Here is an 8,960-nt window from a genome sequence, read left to right on the forward strand (position 1 = left end):
GGGGCCCGTCGGCGCGCCCCGGTTTCCGCATCCAACTCGGGACGCTTCCGTTCGTAGTGGGGACGGTCCCCACCGCGAGGGCCGTCCAGGGTGCGCTTGCGGAGTGGGCGACCTCGACTCCGATCCCCCTCGCTTCGCGCCTCTGGTAGGTGGTGGCAGAGGTCCTTGCTTGGGAGGACTTGGGTGAGGAGCATGTGGCAGTTGCCCCCACACGTCGCGCGGAGCCGAGCGAGAGGGGTGCCAGGATTGGTGTCCCGTTCTTGGGCTGCTGCGGATGCCGTCCTCCCTACCCTTCACTGCTTTGGAGCACACCGGGACGTCCCCTTTGTAGGCGGATGCCAGCTCGCCCCTTCTGGCTTCCTGACCTTAGGAGAATGGGACCTAGTGGGTCCACCAGCCCTCACACCCCCGCGAAATTTGAGGGGCAGTACTGGGGATTGAACCCAAGGCCTTCCCACCGTCCTACCCCGCTCTTTTCTTTTTTGAGACAGTTTTCACTGGCTGGCTTTGAACTTGCAGTTGTCCTGCCTCAGCTTCCTAGAGTGCTGGGATTACAGGCGTGTAACCCCACACGTGGCTCCCCTTTTTTTTTTGTATTGGTGATGGAACCCAGGTCCTCACTCATGCTAAACACACATACTCTTACTGAGCTACATCTCCTGCCCCAGCTCCTTCATTTTGTAACTGAGACTGAGGCCCAAAAAGAATGACTGTCCTAAGTCTATACTGCTGGTGAACTATGGGGTTTCACTAAAATCCAGATTTTGTCGTCCCCCGCCCCGCATATGCATTCCATCATTTCATTCCCCTGTCCGGCAGGTTGTTCTCATGTCTTTCTTGCCTTAAACCCTACAGAAAAGGCTCTCGGCTCCTTTTCCCCCAGGTCTGTGGGTACAGTTACGGGATCACTTCCCTCCGCAGGGTTTTCGGCAGACCTCCACACGTTAGAAGGGACTCGGCAGAGAATGAGAACCTTATCCCCTTGTCATCCGTGAGCCCCTCTTCCACCTGCATTCCCACTGTTTGCTGTCCTCATGTCTGCTTTACTCTTGAATCTGGATTTTGCCGCGTGTCCTCCCAAAAAGTCATTAGAAATTGTCATCCGAGCCCCTCTTCCACCTGCATTCCCACTGTTTGCTGTCCTCATGTCTGCTTTACTCTTGAATCTGGATTTTGCCGCGTGTCCTCCCAAAAAGTCATTAGAAGGAAATGCAAAGCATCGAAATTTTGTCAAGAAACGACGGTTCTTGGAACAGAGAGGCTTTCTGAACAAAAAGAACCAGCGTCCTAATAAGGTGCCGAAGCCACACTCAGAACCTACAAAGAAAGGGGAAACTCCGAGAGTCGATGGCCCTGGGAAGACCCATCCTCCCCCCGGACAGAAGACAGCGGCCTCCAGCAATGGGTCAGAGCAGGCCCTGGACAGGAAAGCTGCCGTGTCTTGGCTGACCCCCGCTCCTTCCAAGAAGACTGACTCTGTTGTGGGGAAAGTAGATTTGCTGGGGGAGTTCCAGAGTGCGCTTCCCAAGATTAAGAGCCCCCCGGCTCGCTCCCAGAAGAAGGCCCCACAGAAGAGGCCCCCTCAGAAGAGTGCCACACAGAATGCCACCCAAGTGCCCTCAGAGGGTGTGTGCTCCAGAGCGGCCCAGAAGCCAGGGAAGATGGTGGCGCTTGACTGTGAGATGGTGGGCACGGGTCCCAAGGGGCACGTCAGCTCCTTGGCTCGGTGTAGCATCGTCAACTATGACGGCGACGTGCTCTATGATGAGTACGTCCTGCCCCCCTGCCCCATCGTGGACTACCGGACCAGGTGGAGCGGCATCCGCAAGCATCACATGCTGAAAGCCACACCATTCAAGACTGCGCGGAACCAGGTGAGGAGCCCAGGGCAAGGGGATGGCGGTGACGGTGATGGGGCCGGACGGAGAGCCCTTTCCCAGCAGAGGGTGTCATCCTGGGAAGGTGTCAAAGGATTGTAGGAAGCAGAATATCAAATAATTTTTTTTTCTTTTTCTTTTGGTACCGGGAATTGAACTCAGGGGCTCACGCTTACCAGGCAGGCACTTACCAAAAATATCAGATGATTAAGGCCTCCTGTTTGGGTGAAGAGTGGTGAAAGTGCATGTCAAGGGACTCAACATTCAAGGAGCAAGGGGCAGGAGGATTCTGAGTTCGAGGCTAGCCTGGGATGCACAAAACCTTTTCTCAAAAAGAGTGGTGAAAGTACAATTTGGCAGTAAAACAAATTTCATTAATCAAAACATTTGGCACTGGGCGTAGTGGTACATGACTAGTTTGAGGCCAGCCTCAACTACATAGCGAGACCCTGTCTAAAAAGAAAAAAGGGGGGGCGTTTAGTGAGATTGATTTGGGGACTAGAAGTATGTGTAGGGAAACAACAGCCAGTGATGAAACTGGCAGAGTACAGGCATGTGGTTAGGAAAGGGCTCCATAGGGAAACGTCTTCTAGCAGTGGTGGTGCATCTCTGACATATGTGCTCATAGTGCACTGTTTGTGTCACTGAAAGCTCTGAAAAGGTGGGTCAGCCTACCTTAGAGAATGGAAGCCTAGGACTGAGAAGGGAGATGGAGCGGACTCCAAACAAAAAGTAGGCTGGGATGAGTGGCAGAGGTCAGAAAGTGGACAGAGCTGAAGCATGGTGTATACTGGTGGCGAAGGACATAAAAGACACAGGGGTTCTCTCACTCATGAGCTGAGCTGTTCATTCTAACCTTCTCTGGACTTTGGGAGCCCAACAAATGAACAAGAGAGGAAGGTGAGCTCTAAAAGGCAAAGGCAGGAGGAAAAGGAGGCTGTCCTTGGCAGGCCAGCAGAGGGCGCTGTTGGTCCATGTCTTCGCAATTTAGGTCCTCACTGCTTTCTCTAGACTCCTCATAAGCCAGGACAGGTGTTGATGAGAGGCAAAGTGGCTGGTTATTAAACAGGAGTGGAAAAGCCGGGCATGGTGGCTCACTCCTCTAATCCCTGCACTTGGGAAGCTGAGGCAGGAGGATCACTGAGTTCGAGAGCAGCCTGGGCTACATACTGAGTTCCAGGTCAGTCTCAACTACATAGTGAAACCCTGTCTCAAAAAACCAAAAAAAAAAAGTGGAAGGACATCTGGAGCACTGAGGGACAAAAAGGCTTGGAAGCGGCAGAAGATGGGATGGCTTTGGGACAGCAGACAGCTCAAGGCACAAGGTGAGTATGAAGTCAGGGTATCGGTATAGCGGTCAGTCAGGATCAGCTGCACACTGGGCTGTTGGGAGTGCAGCTGGTTCCCATCATGAGGCCCTTGCCCAGTGCCTGGCCAGGCTATAGATCAGGCATGGCCATGAGCTGGTGTCTTCCAGGACAGCCTGTGGGAGGCCGTGCAGGGTGTCGCTTTGTGCACAGCCTGTTGGGAACACCATGTTGGGAACAGCCCTCAGAGCCCTGGGGTGCTCTCTGAACTCACCGGTAGTCCTCGCTCATCAAGATTCTGAAATAGTGAGGTGTTGTTTGGTCTAAGACTAGCGTAAGGCCCCCTCTGAGCTTTAGACTTTAAGTGACTCGAGTCCTGTGAGAGTCTGATGAGAATGGTAGGCTCTTTTTCCCCAGAGTAACCACATGCATCTAGGTGCAGTTCACCTGGAGGTCTCCTTGGAGCCCATCTGTCTCTGACTTCATGGGTTCCAGCCACATGTCTGAGGCCAGCATAATGATAAAGGACTTAAAGTTGCAAGTCAGAACTGAACTAGGAAAAAAGGGGGGCTGGGGATGTAGCTCAGTGGCACAGTGCCTGCCTGGCACATGTGAGGACCTGAGCTAATCCCTCACACCCAAAAAACACCTGAACTATTGGTCAAGTGTGGTGGCTCACACCTGTAATCCCAGCACTTGAGAGGCTGAGGCAGGAGGATCACTGCAAGTTTGAGGCCAACCTGGGCTACTTAGTGAGTTTAAGGCTAGCCTAAACTACTTAGTGAGACCCTGTCTTAAAAAAGCATGGGCCAAGAATTGAGCTCAGTGGTTCCACTGTCTGCCTTGCCAAGTGCAGGGTCCTAAGTTCCATCCCCAGTACCAAAAAAAAAATTACTTTTTTTTTAAAGCAAGCTAAACAAAAAAAGACCTGAACTACATAGTTATGTGAGTTTTTTTGTTTTGCTTTGTTTTCTTTTCTTTTTTGGTACCAGGGATAGAACTCAGGACCTTGCACTTGCAAAGCAGGCACGGTGTCACTGAGGTAAATCCCCAGCGCCCCCCACTTTTTGTGGTACCGGGGATTGAACTTTTCAGGCAGGTGGCAGATCCACTGAGCCAAATCCCTGGCCCTCTTTTTTTTTTTTTTCCTGGATAAAGGCCCACGATAGCTCAGGCTGGCCAAGCTCACAATCCCTCAGCTTCAGTCTCAGCCTCCTGAGAACTGGAATTGTAGGAGTTGTGCCACCATGTGTGGCAGTTACTCAGACATCTTAAGTGCAAGTTCAATTTAGGACAAAAGGAAAATTAATCCATCAGGGTGGAAATCAATAAGGTAAAGAGCAGTTGGGCATGGTGGTCTCACCTATAATCTCAGGTACTCAGGAGGCTGAGGCAAGAGAGTGACAAGTTTGAGGTCGGTCTGGGCAACTTAGTAAGACCCTGCCTCAAATTTGAGTGTGTGTGTGTGTGTTTGTTGAGACAGGACCTCACTATGTAATACAGGCTCACTATGTAGCCTAAGCTGGCCGCAAACACAGAGATCTTCCTGCCTCAGCCTCAGCCTCCTGAGTGCTGGGGTTACAGCCATTTGCCATCATACCTGGCTATGTCTCAAAATTTTAAGTCTAGCAAGGACCTGAGTTCGATCCCCAGTACCAAAAAGAAAAATTTTTTTTAAATCTAGGAGTGGGCCAGGGATTTAGCTCAGTGGTTCAGCTGCCTGCCTCACAAGTACAAGGTCCCAAGTTCAATCCCCGGTGCCACAATAAAAAATAAAGTCTAGGGGTGTAGCTCAGTGCCTCTGGGTTCAATTTCCCAGCACCACAAAAAATAAATAAAAAGGTGAGGAACTATTGTCATTGCAGATTCAAGTAATAAGGTTGCACATGGGAATTACCTCCTTCCACCTGGGGAAGAGGAAGTGAAACCTTGTTGGACAGGGCATTTCAAGGGTGAGGCAGACAGGCACTTGGTGAAGAGAAACCAGTGGCCAATGGCCATGTCACCTGCAGGACCCAGGGGTCCCCGTGTGGCTCTTGCTTCTCAGCTCCTTCCCACCCATTCCAGATCTTGAAGCTCCTTGCTGGGAAGGTCGTGGTGGGACACGCCATCCACAATGACTTCAAGGCCTTGCAGTACTTTCACCCCAAGCCCCTCACCAGAGACACCTCCCAGATCCCTCTCCTCAACCGCAAGGCCGGCTGCCCGGAGAATGCCACCATGTCTCTGAAGACTCTCACCAAGAAGCTGCTGGGCCAGGACATCCAGGTAGCTGCTCCTCGGCGTCACCCCCACATCCCGTGGCATGTGGCTTCTTCCTGCTGCCTCTCCAGGCTCTGACCCAGGAGTCCCCTGAAAAGTGCCACACGGGTCCTCTGCTGTGCGGAGGGGTACTGATGGCTTCACTCTCCTCACAGAGCATTCCAAGTAGTACTTTGGAGGAGAAAAGTCAGCCCAAAGTGGAAAGAAGGAAAGCTGGGTGTGGTGGCGCATGCCTAAAATCCCAGCACTGGGGAGGCTGAGTCAGGAGGATTGTTGTGAGTTCGAGGCCAGCCTGGGCTATGTCATGAGCTCCAGGCCAGCCTGAGCTACATAGCAGATCCTGTCTCAAAAAAATTCTTTTTAAAAAGAAGGAAGGAAAACAGGCAGTAGCTGTAGCCTGGAAGAGCAGTGGCTGGAAGAACCGCTGGGGCATTTCACATGCTCTGTGTTCAAAGGGGTGGTGCCTGGTAGGGAGAGAGCTGGGAACTGGGGCCTTGGAAGTCCTGCCGTGGGTCCAGTGTGCCCTGCAGGCCGAGCCAGGACTGAGGCGACAGAGCCCTGGGGTGATGAGAAGTAGAGCCCTGAGTTCTGTCTCTGCAGCCCCGGGGCGGTGGCAACCCTGGCAGGAGGGGAAAGTGTGTGGCTCAGGCTTTTCTCTCCCTCGCTGTTCAGGCTGGAAAAAGCGGCCACTCCTCTGTGGAAGATGCCCAGGCCACCATGGAGCTGTACAAGGTGGTTGAAGTGGAGTGGGAGCAGCACCTGGCCCAGAACCCCCCGAAAAACTAGCAGCTGTGGGGCAGCGGAGCGGCACCCAGGAGAACGGGCAGCACCTGGGGAGCTGGAATGGCTGGGAGAGAGCCTCCGCCCCAGACTCAATAGCCACTGCAGTCTCACCTCGCTCTTGTGTTCTGTGTCTGGTTACGGGTCCCCTGAAGGGGACGTCTTTGTGGGGAATCCAGCCCTGGACTATTTACCTCACAAATGGTGCTAACCACAGAGCCCTGCCTGCTTGTGCCGGCCAAGCATGGGGCGTCCTGGGAAATGTAGTTTCTCATCCGCCTTATAACTCAGTGGCCCTTTGTCTCTTCTGGTGGGAGGCTGTGTTGCCCAGTGCGGCCTTGGCTGCCTGGGCTTGACCAGTCCTTCCTCAGCCTCCAGAGTGGCCGGGACCACAGGCACACACCACCACACCCATAGGTCTCCTGCCTTTACTTCTCAAATAATTTTTTTTTTTTTTTAGCTACCAGGGATCGAACATGGGACCTTGCACTTGTGAGGCGGGCGGCAGCACCACTGAGTTAAATCCCTGGCCCACACTTCTCAAGTAGTTGACAAGAACCTTTCACTTTTTGTGGGGCTGGGTGAGCGCCTATTTGCAATTATGTGGCCCTAGGTTGCTCCCCATCACCTGCCCCCCAGTGTCCTGGCTGGACCCTGAATGTTGGTCCTGTTTGTGTCACAGGCCCTGCTTTGGGCTTAGAGCCTGCGCCTGGTCTGCCAAGATGTTACTTTGGATCTCAAGGAGCCAGGAGGGCTGCATAGTTACTGGGGTTGCATGGCAGTGAGGTGAGAGTACAGCTGGGAAATCAACTTTTCTGACACAAAAGCTCAGCTAGAGTGGCAGAGGATTTATTTAATTTAGGTTCTGCTTGGTGGGTTAAAATTTACATTGTTTTACTTTTTTTAAGTCACCTTTTATCTTGCTAAATCAAGTCTCTTAAAAACGCGTGATTGTTTTGATAAATTTTTATAACTGGAAACAGTTGTGCGGTGATTCCTTTTTGACTTCACATGAAGCAGAGCCTCACCCTTTTCAGGGGCTGTGGGCTTCAGCAGAGGGGCTCCTGGGCCCTCTGGGTGGCACTAAAGGCCCCTTTACTTGCTGAAAGTCCTTGAGCACTGGCCAGACCTGTGTGTGACATGTTACACGTGCCACAAATCAGCAGGCTCACCTAAAATGACAGGCACCCAAGCTTTGTGACACGCTCCCGTGGGGCGCAGGGCCAGGAGAGAGAGGGGGAACCCTGGGGACAAGGGGGGGGCCAAGGATGGAAGAGTGCTGAGTCACAGCTCTGACCTTGTGTCAAGGGTTACTGTCTGTCTTCTGTTTTCTTTTCCTTTGATTTTGAGACAGTCCCACTGAGTTGCCCAGGCTGTCCTCACACCTCTGCTCTCAGCTTCCCAAGTAGCTGGGATGACAAGTGTGTGCCGCCACACCCTGCATGCATTCTTTTTTTTTTTGTTTTTTTGAGAGAGTCTCACTATATAGATCAGGCTGGCCTTGAACTCATGTAGCCTGGGCTGGTGTCAAACCCATCGAGATCCTCCCGCCTCTGCCTCCCGAGTGCTGGGATTACATGTGTGTACCACCATGCCCAGCCCACATGCACTGTTGAAAGACTTCTCACGTACTCTAGAATGTGGGTCTCTTGAGAAACTGGTCTGGTTTTGGGCTGAGTCACAGCTGCCGTGGAGAGGAATTCCTCCCACCAAGCCAGACCCTGGACAGCCCAGGTGTTTTGTGTCCTACAGTGCAGGATCCACTGATAACAGCTGTATTCCCTGAGGAAGTTGGTACCTGTGAGGCCCAAAGCTGTTGACCGGGTGCCCGTGCCCTCACGCAGATCTGAGTGGGAAGCATCCAAAAGTTGAGAACAGAAATCTCAGCGTGATCAGCAAACTGCAGGAGAGCTGGGGATTCTGACCTGTTCAGAGTGGGCCCTATGCCTGACAGGCTCTTGCTGCTGTGCACTGTTCCAAGCACAGTGGGAGGTTTTGGCTTGGTCTTGAGACATCTCACTGGACTCCTGGCTGGCTCTGAACCCAATCCTCCTCCCTCAGCCTCCCAAGTGCGGAGAGTACAGGCAGCGCGCGTCCCCGAGGCAGGCTTACGGTGAGGTTTCCTGTGCTGACACTCATCCTGAGAGGGAAATACGGAACTGTGTCCTGCTGACTGTACCCGTGAGTCTAAAACTACTTAAAGTGGTTCCCAAAGGCAAGGGGGCAAGTACTGTGGGGTAGTATGGCCTGTCCCCAGGCTTTGGGAACTGCACACCCGAGGGCCGGGAGTTTAGCTCAGTGGTTCCGCCATGTGCTTCCCAAGTGCAAGGTCCTGAGTTCTATCCCTGGTACCAAAAAATAAATAAATAAAAGGTGGACTGGATGTTTCTGACTTAGGGAGAGTGCACAGGTGTGTTGTTCACCGAGGGGATTTGGGGAGCAGGAGCCGCTTCAGGAAGGACAGGAGTGGTGCTGCTTGGGTGGGCTGCGCTGCCTGCAGACACCCACGTGGAGAAAAGTCCCACAGCAGCTGGGTAGATCAGATGGAGCTCAACAGGGCGCTCTGGGGCTCTGAGAACAGCGTCGCAGTGGGTTGGGAGCCCTGGAGTGGGCGGGGAAGACGAACACAAGGTCCAGACCAGAACTCAGGGAAGCCTGAGAGAACTACCAGACCGTTGGGGGACAAACAACCAGGACTTCCTGAGAAGGAGAAGGCACTGCGTGAGACAGCGGT

At 53.0% G+C, this 8,960-nt stretch overlaps 1 protein-coding gene across 5 annotated transcripts; it reads left to right on the top strand.

The window, feature by feature from the left end:
* Positions 1–6: 6 nt before the first annotated feature.
* Isg20l2 (interferon stimulated exonuclease gene 20 like 2) lies at positions 7–6,648 on the top strand. 5 transcript variants are annotated; one of them, XM_033758288.1, is made up of 5 exons: positions 7–145; positions 884–1,094; positions 1,206–1,874; positions 5,252–5,452; positions 6,119–6,648. In XM_033758288.1, the coding sequence occupies exons 2-5, from the start codon at positions 1,035–1,037 to the stop codon at positions 6,230–6,232; spliced, it is 1,044 nt and encodes a 347-aa protein (XP_033614179.1). In that variant the 5' UTR covers positions 7–145; positions 884–1,034; the 3' UTR covers positions 6,233–6,648. The 5 variants fall into 5 exon arrangements, with proteins under 5 accessions (XP_033614179.1, XP_033614180.1, XP_010642091.1 ...); XM_033758289.1 differs by having other exon boundaries at positions 922–1,094; XM_010643789.3 differs by lacking the exon at positions 7–145 and having other exon boundaries at positions 554–1,094.
* The last annotated feature ends 2,312 nt before the right edge of the window (positions 6,649–8,960 follow it).

Source organism: Fukomys damarensis, unplaced genomic scaffold (genome assembly GCF_012274545.1).
Source record: "Fukomys damarensis isolate Sample0158 unplaced genomic scaffold, DMR_v1.0_HiC HiC_scaffold_33, whole genome shotgun sequence".
Lineage (NCBI taxonomy): Eukaryota > Metazoa > Chordata > Mammalia > Rodentia > Bathyergidae > Fukomys > Fukomys damarensis.